The sequence below is a fragment of the Pseudonaja textilis genome, chromosome 11 (genome assembly GCF_049901715.1).
Source record: "Pseudonaja textilis isolate UNSWEBS1 chromosome 11, rPseTex1.2, whole genome shotgun sequence".
Lineage (NCBI taxonomy): Eukaryota > Metazoa > Chordata > Lepidosauria > Squamata > Elapidae > Pseudonaja > Pseudonaja textilis.
The window spans coordinates 20,281,192-20,297,447 of record NC_142000.1 but is presented as its reverse complement, the minus strand read 5'-3'; the positions used below and the strand labels follow the sequence as shown (position 1 = coordinate 20,297,447).

General features: G+C 42.8%; 1 protein-coding gene and 1 long non-coding RNA gene across 3 annotated transcripts in view; one reads left to right on the top strand and one right to left on the bottom strand.

Moving 5' to 3' along the window:
- The window catches only part of LOC148124858 (uncharacterized), a 254,455-nt gene extending 254,078 nt beyond the window's left edge, over positions 1-377 (top strand). For both annotated transcript variants that reach the window (XR_015744992.1, XR_015744993.1), the window contains exon 2: positions 205-377. This is a non-coding gene — a long non-coding RNA (uncharacterized LOC148124858). The remainder of the gene's footprint in view (positions 1-204) is intronic.
- A 4-nt stretch (positions 378-381) lies between these two features.
- LOC113445037 (hepatocyte nuclear factor 4-beta-like) lies at positions 382-15,986 on the bottom strand. Its single transcript, XM_026714017.2, has 10 exons — positions 15,326-15,986; positions 9,378-9,549; positions 8,238-8,332; positions 6,070-6,176; positions 4,536-4,691; positions 3,961-4,048; positions 2,911-3,063; positions 2,133-2,369; positions 1,298-1,417; positions 382-990 (listed from the first exon to the last, which is right to left on the bottom strand). Exons 1-10 carry the CDS (start codon positions 15,441-15,443, stop codon positions 854-856), a joined length of 1,383 nt encoding a protein of 460 aa, XP_026569802.1. The 5' UTR covers positions 15,444-15,986; the 3' UTR covers positions 382-853.
- Positions 15,987-16,256: the final 270 nt, after the last annotated feature.

The window sequence follows — 16,256 nt, the reverse complement described above, 5'->3', positions numbered from 1 at the left end:
CAGTGTTCCAATAACTGAGAGGCTGCCGCAAAGAACGGGGTCAACTTATTTTTTTCCAAAGCACCAGAGAGCAGGAGAAGAAACCATGGATGGGAACAGATCAAGGAGAGAAGCAACCTGGAATTGAAGAGAAACTTCTTAACAGTGAGGACTATTAACCAGTGGAACTGCTGGCCACCAGAAATCGGTGCTCCATCACTGAAGGCTTTTAAGAAAACCTGTCTGAAATGGTATTAGATCTCCTGCTTAAGCAGAGGGTTGGACTAGAAGGCCTCCCTTCCAGATCTATTCTGATTGATTGACCACTTACTTGAGCTTCTTGTGAAGATCTGACTTGCCCACAAGTCATAAATGGCCGTTCTGAAGTATCAACTTGACACATTGCTTGAAGTCTTTTATTTTAAGTACAATTAATTTTGTTCCAACATGGATATTTTACAAACGGTAAGAGGAATCTCAAAATTTTAGGTTAAACCCTAGGAGTATGCCAATTATATGTACTTTATGTATCTCTCAACTAGAACTATTATTGGACTATGGCCATCAAACTGGTTTTAAGATCTGCATGGGGCTAATCTCCATTTGCTGTTCCACCCAAACCAGTCCTGTGTTTCCACAACAACGCAATAGATGGGAGTGTAACAGAAAATAAACCACTTAACTGCCATTGTTTTATATGATAGTTAACACCTGTTATGCTAATAATGTTGTGAGATATTTTCCTGGGAAGGGCCCAAGTGGTAAGCAAGGTGATTTAGTTGGGTGAGAAACCCAGCAATGTTGGCTACCATCATGGGAGCAAAGCTTGTTGAATTCCAAAAAAGGGCAACTAAAAATAGCGAGAGTGAATTTCCTAGAGGATCTCTTGTTTGGGAATGACCACCTGGGGCAAAAGGGTTGTTGGGATTTCAGATCCAGGGGTGGGACCCAGTTTGTAATCTTCACTTCCTGTGCTGGTGGAAGGAGAAGGGAGCGAAGTTTCTGGTGAAGCTGTAGAAGAAAAGATGAACAGGATGATTACTTCTCATGTATGTGAGCATACACATTTTTGCCTTCCTGATCAGTCGTGCCCTGGACCTTCAAAAGGTCCTTCATGATGTGTTCGGTAGATCCCATTCCTCAGTGGATCCACTTCTTATCTACTGTCTTCCTGCCAGTCTACTTCATCACCACCCTTACGTCCAATTGGCATCACTCACCCACTCTGGTCATTCCAAGCATTTGTATGTTTTAGGTCAAATGGTTAAGGTTCAACCACAGATTTCCTTATTGAAGCATTGAGAAAGTGGGTACCTACAGACTGAGATTGTGTGAATCACTGAGCCAATTGTGCTAGGCAGCACAATGTGACTTGGAAGATGCTCCATGTTGTGGCTGGAAGGGCCTGGCTGGTATTGAGGCATATCCATACTTGTTCCTGCACAAAAAAGAAAGCCATCTCAGTCCGATCATATTCAATGAACAAACCTCCAAATAACAGCTTGATTTTAATTCTGGATGTCCACGTTTTTCTGCCTTTCAAACTACGTCAAGTGACATGAAAGAAAATGGTCTATCTTGGAGCCTGGTCCCCTTGAAGAATCTACACAAAATTAGAATACAGTAGGAGCAAAGAGCATGGAAAGGCACTGCCTTTCAACAAATAACAACATCCACACATTCACACACACACAAACACACCAGCCATTTGCAGTTCTCTGATAAGTCATTATTTCTGGATTTAGAGATGTGCCTTACTGTGGTAATGAAGTTATATTAACATCTTTTTCCCCCCGTAATCACCAATTCAACTTTGTTCTAGCTCTTCTTTTCGATCCCAAGATCCACCAGAATGCCCTTGGGAATATTTTTAACAGGGTTAAAACTAGCCAGGCCGAAGAGAGATAGGTGAGCAGAGCTGCTGGTTAAAGGTATTGTGTAGACCTAACCCCAGAACTTCTTTCTCTATCTCCCAGCTTTATTATCCCACTTTTCTTTCAGCTGGTTGAGATGGTAGATGGAGCATCCATGATTGTGTTTTCTCCACAACTACCCCCTGGTGGGAGGAGGAGAACTTGTGTCTCCTTGCACCTAGTCCAGGCCCCTTCACTTCTAGTCCACCCAGCCCCTTCACATCTCCACCCGCGTTGTACCTCCAAGGAGCATTTCTTGCAGCAAGCTGTCAATCCTAGCCATGCCGAAGAGTTTGACGAACTGAACTTGCTCTATCATCTGCCAAGTGATGCTTTGCAGTGGAGGGAGCAGCAGGAGGATGTCGCTGAACCTTCCCCGGGAGTCGTACTGCCGATCGTTGATGTAATCCTCCAGGTTCACCTGGACCTGGAAACGCATGTTCTTGACTTTCCCTGGGTCACTCAGCCCTTTGCAATCTGGGACAAGGAGAAAGGAGAGAAATGCGGCAGATGGAAATGAATGGGAGCAAGTGTTGTCAGTCATGCTCACGGTGGGAGCATGACCGAAAAAAGGAAATTATCGGGTGAAGCAAAAACAATAGAAAATTAGCTTTGGTTCAGGACAGAGGTAGCTTTTAAGATAAGGGTGGAAGGTCCAGGAAAGTTAAGGAAATCAAGATACCCCTTGGAAGCTTGTCCTATCAATTGTGACTTTTCAAGAAGCAACTGGACTTTTCTTTGTTTTTCCTTGAAGACACTTTGCTTCTTATCCAAGAAGCTTCTTCAGTTTTGAAGAACTGAACCGAAGAAGGTTCTCGGATGAGAAGTGAAACGTCTTCAAGGAAAAAACAAAGAAAATGCATTTGTCTCTTGAAAAAACACTTTTGGGACAGCCTTGAACCTGGATGATTGAGAATCTCCATGGACATTGTCCTTTCAATTCCTATCATCATCTGGTAATCAAAGGTGGTGATGTTTTTAAATCAAACCCAGGATGATTTGAAGAATAAAACAGTACCTGGATCAAAAAAGATGATGGCTTTAAGACAGGCATATTCATTCTCGTCGATCTGAATGTCCCGTAAGGGTTTCACCAGCTCATCCAGAATCCTGATTGCCACTCGGGCAATTTCAAGCTCTGGACATTGCATAGGGATGATGAAGTCATTGCCTATGGAAGAGGAAGGAATGTTGTGAGGCACATGATGGTGATACATGGCTCCAGCTAATCTAGAGATTATTTACCTCGATTTTTTTCCTAAGTGTTAAGAAACAGAAGCACTCCATCAATCCTTGTGGTTGTTTAATCTCCCTCTCTATGGTTCACCCATAACACAAGGACATCATGTGGATTGCTTGGAGCATAGCACATTATGTGATGAAGGTTCCTTGAGCCATAATCAACCCATGGCTGAGGACAGTCCATAAACACAACCTAATACCCTTGAAGATCTGAGGAGGACCAGTTGATCCCTTGCAACGTACTTGCAGGAGATTTCAACTGGGGTGATCTAGGGGATAGGGTGACTGAAACAGTGACACGAGTCCCAGTTTTATGAAAAAATGTGTGATAATATGGAGAAAAGTAGGGTTTTGCTTCACTCTGAAGCAGTGGTTGTCAGCCTTAGCAACTTGAAGACTTCAAGACGTGTGGCTTCCAACACTCAGATTTCAATTTAAAATGGATGGACTCCAACCATCTCTCAGAATTCCCCAGCCAGCTCTGAGAGTTGAAGTCCACTCATCTTAAAGGTGCTAAGATTGAGAAACATTGTTCTGATTCATGATGCAAAAACTTCCAGATGACCGAGTGAAATTGCTTTTGACCAGGCAGAGAAGGGACCTTTTGCCACACAAGGTCTCATCAAGTGTACTTCAACCTGGTAATGAAGAATATCTAAAGGAATTGGGGAAGAGGATATGCTCCGCTGGCCATGCCCACTAGCTGAGGACAACACCCTTGATTCATTATCAAATTTCCAAATGTGGACCCTTGCAATGATCAAGAGATTGAGAAGCACCAAGGGAGCTTTTTTATATATATACCTAAGCAGAAAATTTTTTTTACCTAATAAGAGAAAATTTGTGTATGGAATGGAGCGCTTTGCAACTCCCAGCAAGAGGTGCTCCCCCGCATGAGCTCTTAGCAAGGCAACCTGCAAATTGCAAGAGGGAGAAGATGTTACTACTTACTTGTGTCTTCCAAACCACTCTAAAGAAGCTGTCGGAGTGTTTGCAGTATGACCACCATTGTGAGACAACCCATGAGCGCAACACACGGCACACAGAGGCTTTAACAGTGGTTTATATACAAGACTGCTATCTACATACATGTACGTGTTAGGCAAACACCAGGCAAGCAATCAATCTTCAACTCTACATGGAAAATTACAACGGAGATAGAACACGAGGAGAGAGACATGTCCTCGCATGGCCTCCCTTTTATAGACAGCTTCTTAAAGTGGCAGTAGACATGCTGACTCATCCTCAGTTCATCATCAATAACAACTGGTCAGCTATTAAAGTATTTCCCTGACAGAAGCAAACTTTTCAACGTGCGAGTTCGAAAAGTCACCCACCGCCCGCGTGCAAGAGGAGCCATTTAGGAGTACAAAAGTGGGCCAAAGAAGGTTCCTTGCTCACCTGGTCATCCAGAGGAAGTTCGCAGAACACAGGGATGCACTTTGCCCACTCCACGAGAACGAGAAGCTGCTGCTTCATCGACTCACACACGTCGTTGATGGTGGCGATTTTCTTCATGGCAATCTCTGCGCTGTGCACCGGACGGAGAGCTGAATACTGCAGAAGAAGAGACCAGGTAACCAGAGCTACCCCTCCCTTCCCCCTCCTTTTCTATAACAGAGGAAAGGAGAGGGATTCGTTTACTTTCCAGTTGTATGCAAACATCTAAACATCTTGTACTGACGAACGAATAAATGAAGTGAGGGAATTATCCTTGCAAGTGCAGATTTTTTCAGTGCAAATTGCCAGGTTTTTAGAAGTCTTAAGAAAAAGTCTGTCTAAAGATGGGAAAGAAAAAGGAAAGAAAGAATAGGGAGAGAGGGAGGAGAGGAAGGAAGGAGGAAAGGGAGGGGGAGGGGAAGGGAGGGGAGAGGAGAGGAGGATGGATGGAAGGAAGGAAGGAAAGGAAATAATAAAGGACAGGCATGCATTATTTTGAAGAAATTAGATTGCAGAATGTGCACCAAAACAACAGAAATACCTATGTTTGGAGAAATAGTCTTTAGCATGCACGCCCATTTTAATGCAATTTTCAAACAAGCCTTAGATTAAATGGGGTAATTTAATTTACAAGTAAATGCGTGTGCGCGTGCACTGGGCACCTTTTCAAAATAAAACCCCAGCACCACCAGAAACATCAAAGCAATACATTTTTTCCCTTCTCTGCTCCATCTATCACTCGATCCCATTCGGTTTATTTGAGCATCATATGCTCCAATTCAGTAGGTTCCATGGCTCCAGCAGGTGGCAATATATCACAAGTGTTTCATTAACACTCCCAGTTAAAAAAACGCGAATGCACCCCGACTGCAAACAGATCATTACACTTGTAGAGCTGAGATTGATCAAAATGAATTCTGCATGGGGAGTTTGGTGCAAAGTTATCTATCAGAAATCATTGGAGTACTAAAATAAATTCATAGTTAAGTTACTGCAAGAAAATTATCTGTCTGCCTATCTATCTATCTATCTATCTATCTATCTATCTATCTATCTATCTATATCATCTGTATGTATGTACGTATGTATGTATGTATATGTATATCATGTATCTGTCTGTCTATATTATGTATGTATCTTTATCATCTATATCATCTATCTATCTCTGCCATCTATCTCTATTATGTATCTGTGTATATCATATCTCTCTATCATGTATCTATCATCCATCTATCATTATCTATATCATGTATGTATGTACTGTATCTCTCTCTCTCTCTCTCAATCTCTCTCTCTCTCTCCTACATCTATTATCTATCTATCATCCATCTATCTCTCATTATCCATATCATGTATGTATGTATGTACTGTATCTCTCTCTCTCACACACACACACATCTATGTCTATTATCTATCTATCATCCATCTATCTCTCATTATCCATATCTATCTACCTACCTACCTACCTACCTACCTTTCTATCTCTTTCCCTTACCTGCTGTGCCATTGCTTCTGCTTGGGTTAGGATGGTGATGGACAAGGCCCCATTGTCTTCATAACTGCTTCTCCGGATGCTGATCCTGTCCCGTTCGTTCTGTACAGCTTTTGGGAAGCAATAAAGAGATGATGGAGAATTGGCCACCTGCCCAGTGATTGACAGTGCAGTCAATGGATCGATCCACTGGCACCATCGTTCATGAGCTGAGTTTTGACTTTCCAGACTCCAGAAATGAATCCCATTGAAGGTGGTTCCCTGGGAAGACCTCATACTTAAGCCGCCCCTTCCTTACACAGGTAGTCCTCAACTTACAACAGTTCATTTAGTGACCTTTTGAAGTTACAACGGCACTGAAGAAAGGGACTTACGACCGTTTTTCACACTTATGAAAAATGTGCAACATCCCTGTAATCACGTGATTTACATTCGGATGCGACTCATTCACATTTATGACAGTCGCTGTGTCCTGGGGTCACGTGATCCCCTTTTGTGACCTTCTCACAAGCAAAGGCCAGTGGGAAGATGGATTCACTTAATGACCGTGTCACCAATTTAACAACTGGGGCGATTCCCTTAACAAAGCTGGCAAGAAAAGTCGTAAAATGGGGCAAAGCTCAAAACTTAGCAAATTTTTCACGTGGCAACATAAATTCTGAGCTCAATTGTGATCATAATTCGAGGACTACCTGCAGTGGTGGGATTCAAATAATTTTAACAACCAGTTCTCTGCCCTAATTATTTCTTCCAACAACCAGTTCACCAAACTGCTCAGAAACTTAATCTGTTCTCCCAAACCGGTGTGAACCGGCTGAATCACAACATTGACTAGCTGTACTAAGTGGATAGACAAAGCCTTTATCTTACCATTTGCCCACTAGATTAAATACAGGATCCCTGGGTGATTATTCCCTGAGTATTGGACAAGAACATCTCTGTGGCCCAAGAAGTCAAATAAATGCATATCAGTGCAAGACAGTAAATGAATCCTGGGTGTTACAGGACACAAGCATAATTATAAATTCAGTTCTTCTACAGTGACCACATAACTTCCTTCTTTCTGAAATCTATCCTGTCTATAATCCTCAAGACCAGTGGTTGCCAACTGGTGGGCCAGGGACCACTGGTGGTCTGTGAGAAAATTTTGGTGGTCCACACAGAAATGTCCCCCCCCCCCAAAAAAAAAATTAATCCAGGCTGTGCAGGAACATAAAGCTGCACTGCCCACAATGTTCCGCCCACCCACTGGCCACCATCCTTTGGCCGAGTGCAAACCTTACCTTGAGTAGATCCACACAAGCTGGAACCGGAAGGTAAGACCAATGGCGGGGGAGGGAAATCCTCCCCGGGATGACTTGCTGAGGTTGGTGGGAAAGTCGGTCCCATATTCCAGAGCTGCAGTAGTCACAGGACTGGCCCTTTGGTCATCCCGGAGCAGCTCCTCCAGTCCATGGCAGTGGAGGAGTAGCTGCTCCGGGGTGACCAAAGGGCCAGTCTTGTGACTACTGCAGCTATATAATATGGAACCAACTTTCCCACCAATGTCAGCAAGCCATCAGTCAAGCTTCCTATTAGTGGTCCGCAGGATTTAAAATTATGAGTTTGGTGGTCTCTGAGGTCCAAACCATAAATCATAGATTCTTCAAAACCATAAATCATAGATTCATTATTATTTTTTCCCCTGTTTTTTGCAAAAAATCCATAGGGGATCCAATTTGTCATGTTTTATTGGACACGGATTGAGAAAATTCATGTTTATCTTTGGAGTTTAATTATTTCGCTGGCAGACTCTACTCATGTAAAAGTCCTGGGAGGTAAACATTGCTCATCAATGCCTGGAGAGGTTCCAGGCAGAAGAATTTAGGAAGACAGATGTATCAGATTTCTGAAGAAGGTTTTATTAAATCATCAGATTTTTCTGCCCCTTCAGTTATAATTCTGGGAGCAAGATTAATCTGGGTTAATCTGGGTCGTGAAACTTTTGCAGAAAGGCAAAACTTCCTCGCTGATCTGTGACTCATGAAAGATACCAGCAGAGATTTGCTTATGTGGCGCTCACTCTGACTCATTGACTCATCCAGAGGCTAGACTCTAGAGGTTACACAGCCAGCACGACACAACATGGACTGCATCACACCCCATAACGGAGGACAGTTGGAAGAAATTACCTTCCTTCTTCATTCCTGCTCGGAAACATTTTTTCAGGCGGCAATATCGACACTGATTCCTCTTGTCTTTGTCGATCACACATTGTCGACTGAACCTGGAATGGAAAAAAGAGGTTAATTCCAAGGAAAGAGAACAAATTATTTCCCAACCTGGGATGGTAATTTTTTATTTTTTTTAGGGCTAGGATTTTGCTGTGTCTTTTCCTGGAAGACTCCTAAAAATATATGAGAAAATTATATTATGGAGAGGGCTTCTTTCCATCATTTATTGCTCTTGTAAATTGTTATCTCTTCCAAGAAATCGCTAAGGACAAAGTTTATGCTTGGGGTAAATAAGATGTTTCCCAGGACTACTAATAGTTGCGTCTAAGGCAGTCTTTCTCCAGCTTGGCCACTTGAAGATCTACGGTCTTCAACTCCCAGAATTCCCCAGCCAGCTACTTGAAGGTGCGTGGATTTTTCTAGACCTTCCACTGTTGTCCACCTTCATACACAACCAGGGGTAGGATTCAAAAATCCCAGCAGTCGGTTCGCTGCCCAGTTGCTGGGTGGGACTGGCCATGGTGGGACTGGCCTACCGGAACTTCTGTTTTTCATCTTCCCAAGGGTCCAGAGGCTTCCCTCGGACCTCTGGGAGGGCAAAAAACGGCCTTCCCTGGGCTCTGGAGGCCCACCGGAAGTCCGAAACAGGCCCGTTTCCAGATTCCCAGTAGGCCTGTTTCGACCCCTCCCATCGCCTCTGCACAGCCTCTGCACTTCTCTGCATTGAAAATGGGCCACAGGGAGGGGCGGGTGGTTCAACTTCTGGTTCAACAAACCAGATGCAAATTTAACACCCTGTTCGCCCGAACCGGTCTGAACCGGTAGAATTCCACTGCTGTACACAACCCACAAGTGAGAACCATGAAGATGTATGGACTTCAACTCCCAGAATCCCCCAACCAGCATGCTTGAAGGTGTGTGGATTCTGCCTTCATACACAACCCACAAGTGATAACTTGAAGATGAGTAGATACAACTCCCATAATTCTCGAAGTTGGAGGACACTCAGCTTCAAGCGGCCACGGTCGAGAACCTCTTGTAAGGAAATGGGAGTTTCCCAGAATTCCTTGGGGGAAAAAAATGACCGCCTCTTTATACCTGCACGAATACATGTGATTCTTCCGGACGCTCCTTCTGAAGAAACCTTTGCAGCCATCGCAACTGGAAGCCCCGTAATGCTTCCCAGTTGCACGGTCCCCACAGATGGCGCATAACGAGTTGATCCCATTTGCAAGTAAGCCGTTGTTGCTTGTCTCCGAGACAAGGGCCTCTACAAAAGGGAAAAGGCGCTCATTTTTTAAGTGATCAAAATTTCAAGGGGGCCAATTGCTATGATGAAGAATAATACAGAACCAGTAAAGATAACATCTGGGATTTCAGCCCAATCCAATATAGGCAGTCCTAGACGTACAACCACAAAGGAGCCCCAAATTTATGTTGCTGAGTGAGACAGTTGTTAAGTGAATTTCCTCCCATTTATGACCATTCTTGACACAGTTGTTAAGTGAACCACTGCAGATGTTAAGTTAGTGACATGGTTGTTAAGGGAATCTCATTTTCCCCATTGTCTTTGTTTGTCAGAAAGTCGCAAAAAGGGATCATATGACCCCAGAATACTGCAACTGTCATAAGTACATGCCAGTTGCCGAGCATCTGAATTTTTATCACATGACCACCTGAATGCTGCAATGGGCATAAGTGTGGAAAATCAGTCCTAAGTCACTTTTTCCCGTGCCATTGTAACTTTGGCCACTAAAGTGAATGGTTGCAAGTCGAGGAGAAGATAATACAGGGTAAAAAAATGTTGGCAGTGCCAGAAAAGTCACTGTAAGCATCAGTGCAAAATTGAAAAGCCACTAAAATGGAGCTGCTTTTAGCATAAACTGTTAATACCGCTTTGTAATTGCCTTGGTGAGGCCACCCATGGAATACTGCATCCTGTTTTGGTCACCATACTATAAGAAAGATGTTGAGATTCTGGAAAGAGTGCGGAGAAGAGCACCTAAGATGATTAGGGAACTGGAGGATAAAACATACAAAGAACGGTTGCAGGAACTGGGTATGGTTAGTTTGATGAAAAGGATTAGGGGTGACAGGACAGCAGTGTTCCGATATCTGAGGGGCTGCCCCAGAGAAAAGGGGATCAAGCTATTCTCCAAACAGCACCTGAAGGCAGGACAAGAAGCAATGGGTGGAAACTAATCAAGGAGAGAAGCAACCTAGAACTAAGGAGAAATGTCTTGACAGTCAGAACAATTAACCAGTGGAATGACTTGCCTTCAGAAGTAGTAGGTACTCCGTCACAAGAGGCTTTTAAGAGAAGACTAGACAGCCACTTGTCTAGGGTTTCCTACCTAAGCAAGGGGTTGGACTAGAAGACCTCCAAGTTACCTCCCCACTCAGTTATTCTATTCTATCTCTGTGAAAAGGAACTTAAATGCAACCAGAACTATTCGCTGCCTCAAAATATGTGGACTTCACCTGCCCAAAGTGGGATTGTATGAATCAGGAGAAGCCTAAGAAAGACGACAGGTGAAATCTTTGAGTGGATCTGACTCTTGAAGCGTGGTCAATCCCTCAAGATTAAGAGTAGGAAGTTTCTGATTTCCACAAGAGAGAAGAATCCTAGAACGCTAAAGCTAACATCTTTCCCAATACTTCATTTGTCAACAAAAGTACACAGAGGTTACGTAAAACCAGAAAGTTAGATTTTTCTTTTATAAAATACCTTCCCCCACCTCTCCAGGGACGTTAGCTGTACAAGATCATAACTGTAGTTGGGTGGGGAGAGACTGTTTTTTTTTTTCCAGCCAGAAACTTGGAGAGCTGGCATGGTTTTATCTTGTGAAGTATCAGGAACAATGTTCAGACATATCTCAAGTTATTAGCTACCTCTCTATGAGTCATTATGATTAGCGGTATAAAATACCGTCACCAAATTGTGATTGTGGGGCCAAAAAAGCAAACAACCCAACACGTAACCACACTGTGTGAGAACAGAGCCTATAATGGAGATTTTGTGGATTTCCTGGCTGCAACAAATGAAATAAAAAAAATTATAACTGCAACTTAGATAGACCTTTGTAATATAAGATTTGTATGTTTTCTATTCTGTGTTTTGTCTTTTAGTCCCGTGTTCCCTTTTAGTGACATGTAATGTGAATATGCCATACGAGAAATAAATAAATATGATTAGGACTAGATTATTAATCTATCTATCACTGTCATCACTTTTTTTTGTTACAGAAGGGATTTTGTTGGAGCAATGTTTCACAGCCTCAATGACTTTAAGGAGGGTTGATCCTTGTGCTGTACTTTTATAATGCCTTGGTAAGACACCCTTGGAATATTTCATCCAGTTTGGGTCGCCACAATATTAAAAAGAAGTTGAGTGCAGAGAAGAGCAACAAAGATGATGACAGGCCTGGAGTCTAAAACATACAAACAATGGTTGCAGGAACTGGGTATGTCAGGGTTAATGAAAAGAAAGACTTGGGGTGACATGATAGCAGTCTTCCAATATTTGAAGGGCTGCCCCAAAGAAGAGGGAGTCAAGCTATCCTTCAAAGCACCTGAAGGCAGGACAAGAAGCAATGGATGGAAACTAATTAAGGAGAGAAGCAACCTTGGAGAAATTTCTTGACAATGAGAACAACAAGGTCACACAGGGTAATAAGATTGGGACTGGGTTAGGGATTTTCGTCCTCACTGTGAGTTGTGTTGGAAGGGTGCACAAAGGGAGGCTCAGCCAATCTCATTGTACACATATTGTACTCTGACAATAAAAGTAATAACAATGAATCAGTGGAACGGATTGCCTTCAGAAGTTGTGAGGTTTTTAAAAAGAGATTGGACAACCATTTGTTTGGAGTGGTCTAAGGTTTCTGTTTGAGAAGAGGTTCAGACTAGAAGACCTCCAAAGTCCCTTCTGACTCTTATTATTCTGTCCATTCCTACCGTTACGAAGAATAAAAATGCTTGCAAAAGACATTTTCTTTATACTCTACAGTCACCCAGGATCCTTTTCTCTGAGTGGTGGGAATGGCTTCCTTAACTGACTGGGCTCCCTTCTGATTCTTTGCCCTAAATTTTGCGAGAACGGTTTCCCTAGTGCGTCATGTAAAGTTCTTGGATAGACCTCCTGGATTTCATTGACGGGATTGGTCCAGAACGAGAACTTTTTGGCTCAGTTCTCTAAAGCTGTTTTGACCAATTTTTCAAGAGGGTGCTTACCCAAGGCAAACACGTTAATTTCAAAACAGCTAGTTCCTGAGCAAGCTGGTTTACTGATTAGCTCATAAGCAAATACCCTGGTACCTGCTTGAAACAGCCTTCACCTTTAGGAAAATCTAGCATGTGGCGTCTACAGTGTGAACTTTTGCCATAGATCGAGATTCTAGCCTTTTGGGGACCGAGTGAATTCGGAGGCATTGCGTCGCAGAAAGAGAATGAATGAGTTCATGGGTGCGTGTCTGAATGAGACGGGCAGCTATATAAATTCAATCCATCCATCAATTGAAATAGAATACTTGGATAAACTGAAAGGAGGCTTTAGGCTTAGTGCAGAAATCTAAATTCAGCTACACCTGGTAAGGGATGGATTGTTGGTTCATATTCCATCTGTGTTTCCCATTTAATAGGCATCGAGATGATTGAGATCTAAAACCAGACCATGAAAATGGATTTGGATAAAATTCACAATCTCATATCCCAAAAATGGATTGTTTGGTCAAATTACTGTAAAATATGTGTCAGTTGAGATTTTCAGTCCTCCGGGCCATGGTTGTCACAAAGATGGTTTTTCAGGAGGCAACTGGACTTTCCGCTCTGACAGGATAGTGGGAAATGGAAGGATTTATATTCTTTGCAGACAACTGGTTATTTGCATCCTTTTAGAGGGTCTTTTCAGCGTACAATTTGGGATGAACACCCTTGGAATGGTGGGGGAGTAGGAATGGATTTCCAGAGAAAAAATTGCAGACTACAGCACTGCTCAGGTGTCTCTGAAGACACAGATAAACCTCCAAGTTGCCTCAACAACCCTCTAAAAGGATGCAAATGACCAGCTCTCTGCAAGGAATTATAACTCCTTCCATTCCCCACTATCTTTTCAGAGCTGAAGAAGCTTCTTGGATGAGAAATGAAACATCTTCATAGAAAAAAAAACAAGAAAGTCCAAAGTCCTGAAAAAAGTACCTTTGGGGTAAAAAAAAAACAAAAAAACGTGTGTACGCCAGGCCTGGATGTAAAAGAACTCAAGAACCTGCTTCTGAAGTATCTTATTGTAGGAAATCCTCAACTTACAACAGAGTGTTTAGTGATCGCTTGAAGTTACAATGGCACTAGAACCAGTGACTTACGACCATGTTCACATTTACGACCATTACAGCTTCCCCATGGTCATGTGATCCAAATTCAGATGCTTGGCTAGTATCTCATATTTACAACAGTTGTCTTGTCCTTTTGTGATCCCCTTTTGTGACCGAGAAGCCGGATTCACTTAACAAGTTTGTAGTGGTAGTTGTAACTGGGTTTTCAACTCAACCCCTGACTTCATAAGGTCCTGTTGGAAAAAAAAAACCCTGTCTCCTAAAACTCCAGAACGTTGCTTGGAAGTCAGAATTGGCAATTCGCTGCTAGAGAAATACTTTCCTCTTTTCCTGTAGTCCATATTTTTGCTGTTTAAAACAACAAAATAAAAGCTTTCCACTCCACTGTGAAATGATCAGGTGTTTTTTCTGTGGTTTATAGAAATCGTAAGTGTCCCACGGTGAAATCATAGAGCTTTACTATCCATTCTCATAAAACCAATATTGGTTTCCTACTTTTTAAGTCTCTGGATTTTTGTCCAACCTGGAACTTTTATATTCGTTGCTCTTGTTGGCTTTTTAGCCAGACTTACACCCTCACTGGAGGTTGTCAAGAAAAGATTGGGAAACCATTTATCCAGGATGGTTCTTGGGGTTGGACTACAAGACCTCCAAGGTCCCTTCCAGCCCTACAATTCTCTGATTCAGAACAACAGGCACACACTCTCTAAGTAAAAGAAGTAAGTAAGTAAGTAAGTAAGTTAAGTAAGTATGATTTTGCACTGAGTTAATAACAGTACAGTTCAATGGAGCTGAACGCCAAGATATATGCAGTTGAAGAAAAAATATCACACACACACACACAAAATCACACTAATGCCATCTTTCTTACAGTCTCCAAAACTTGCAAGCATCCATCACATTTTGCAAAACAGCCCAGAGACTTACACCAGCTTTAAAGAGTCACATATTTCCACTAGCATCATTTTTGTAGAATACTGAACACAAAAAATTATAATACTGCCAGGCAGATACACGTATTGAGATGAAATTTTGAAGAGTGGACACAAATGCAAGCTATACTAATTCTCTGGGAAGTGTGATGGTGTGCAGAAAAAATACACATCTACGTTTGCTAAGCAACAATGAATTCTAGATGCCCCCCTTTTTTTTCCCCCAGGAAGAGGAGCAAAACAGTGGTGGGCAGAGAAAGTAATTTCATGGAGACAAGACTGCTAAATTATCTATTTCCCCCCGAAGGAATGTTTGTTTATTTCCTGCTCTATTTCTAAAAGCACTCATTGTCTAAACGAGGTGGCTCAACTCTCTGCGCGCTATCTCCTTTTCCAAAGGCTCTTGACAAACATAGTGGCCCGTTGTAGGAAAGGCATTCGCTTATTTCTGAAATCCACCAACCGTTCTTAGGAAGACGATCATCCAGGCATAATCCTAATCCACGTGGCTAAGTAGTTGGCCTTACTAGGTCCAACGAAGAAAGAGCTTAACAAAACATTCTCTCCATGCCAATCCGGGAAAGTTCTCAAGAAGTTTGAACTGCCATCCAATCCTACGTCCCAGTATCTTCCCCACAGCTCAACCCTTCTGATCCCCAGAGAGTTCACCAGCACAAGCTGGTACTATCCACCCTTCGACCCCACGGCCTCCTTTGACCACCAATAGGGCAACTTAGATAACAGGGTCCGATTGGAGAGAGAGAAAAAAACAGAATCTCCTCACCTGACGAGTTTGTGGGCAGCATCCTCAGGTTTTCGAACTCTAACATGGTGTACGAGGAGTCGAGGGACTCAGCATAATCTGGCATTTCCATGTCCATTAGGCTTTGACAAATCCTCATAATTCTTGTCAACGCAGGCGGGCAAGGGCCCCCGCAACCCAGCTGTCAATCACAGCTAGGGTTTCTAACACAGAAGGTATGACTACTACTCCGAGCTACCCGGATGACAAATCATTACCCAGCTCCCCACCCCCCACCCCACCCCCACCCTATCCCGTTTACTCTCTCCGAGCATTATCAGGAGGTTGGAAGGCATAAATGACCTAGTATTTATTGCTCTCTCAGTGTTTCTCTTCTCCCATGAATGTATGCCTTGGATCATGATTATATGATGCAGATAAGGCTCGGTTCAAATCAACTTGGATTGCATCCTTGCTTCAATAGCACGCATTTTATGGCAATCCTTGAGTAAACATTTTGAAAAGTGCAGACAGGGGAAGATGGCCCATAGATGGCTCATTTATTTAAAAAAAGAAAAAGAGACACGAACCATCCACGTTACGTGGAACTTAAGATACTTTCCAGGGCCTTGAGGAAGACCAAAAGACCTGAAGACCAATCTCCAGGCTGCCATGTTGAACCCAGGACTCTTCTACTTGCAGCCCAATCTCTCTCGCCCCTCAACTTTTTAAAGGAAGATTGTACTGTAAATAAATGTCAGTCACAAAATGTTCCCGCCCACCGCCACCATCTACTTCACATCTCTCTGCTAAGCGAAATTAATTGTGGAGAGAAATATATTTGATCCAAAGATACTGTAGGCTTTGGGTTATTTAAGACAAGGGGATATCTCTATTCATCAGAGCCCTCAGTGTAGAAAGGTTTGGTGAAGGCAGCCTGGAGCGATGCCAAGTTTTTATTATTTTGCATGAG

What these genes read in the sequence shown, in the direction of transcription:
- LOC113445037 (XM_026714017.2), bottom strand. Translation starts at nt 15,443, where the DNA reads ATGAGGATTTGTCAAAGCCTAATGGACATGGAAATGCCAGATTATGCT. An exon ending in GCTGCCCACAAACTCGTCAG is followed by an intron (nt 9,550 to 15,325) that starts GTGAGGAGATTC and finishes TCCCTTTTGTAG; the next exon opens with AGGCCCTTGTCTCGGAGACA. An exon ending in GATTCACACAATCTCAGTCT is followed by an intron (nt 991 to 1,297) that starts GTAGGTACCCAC and finishes TTTCTTCTACAG; the next exon opens with CTTCACCAGAAACTTCGCTC.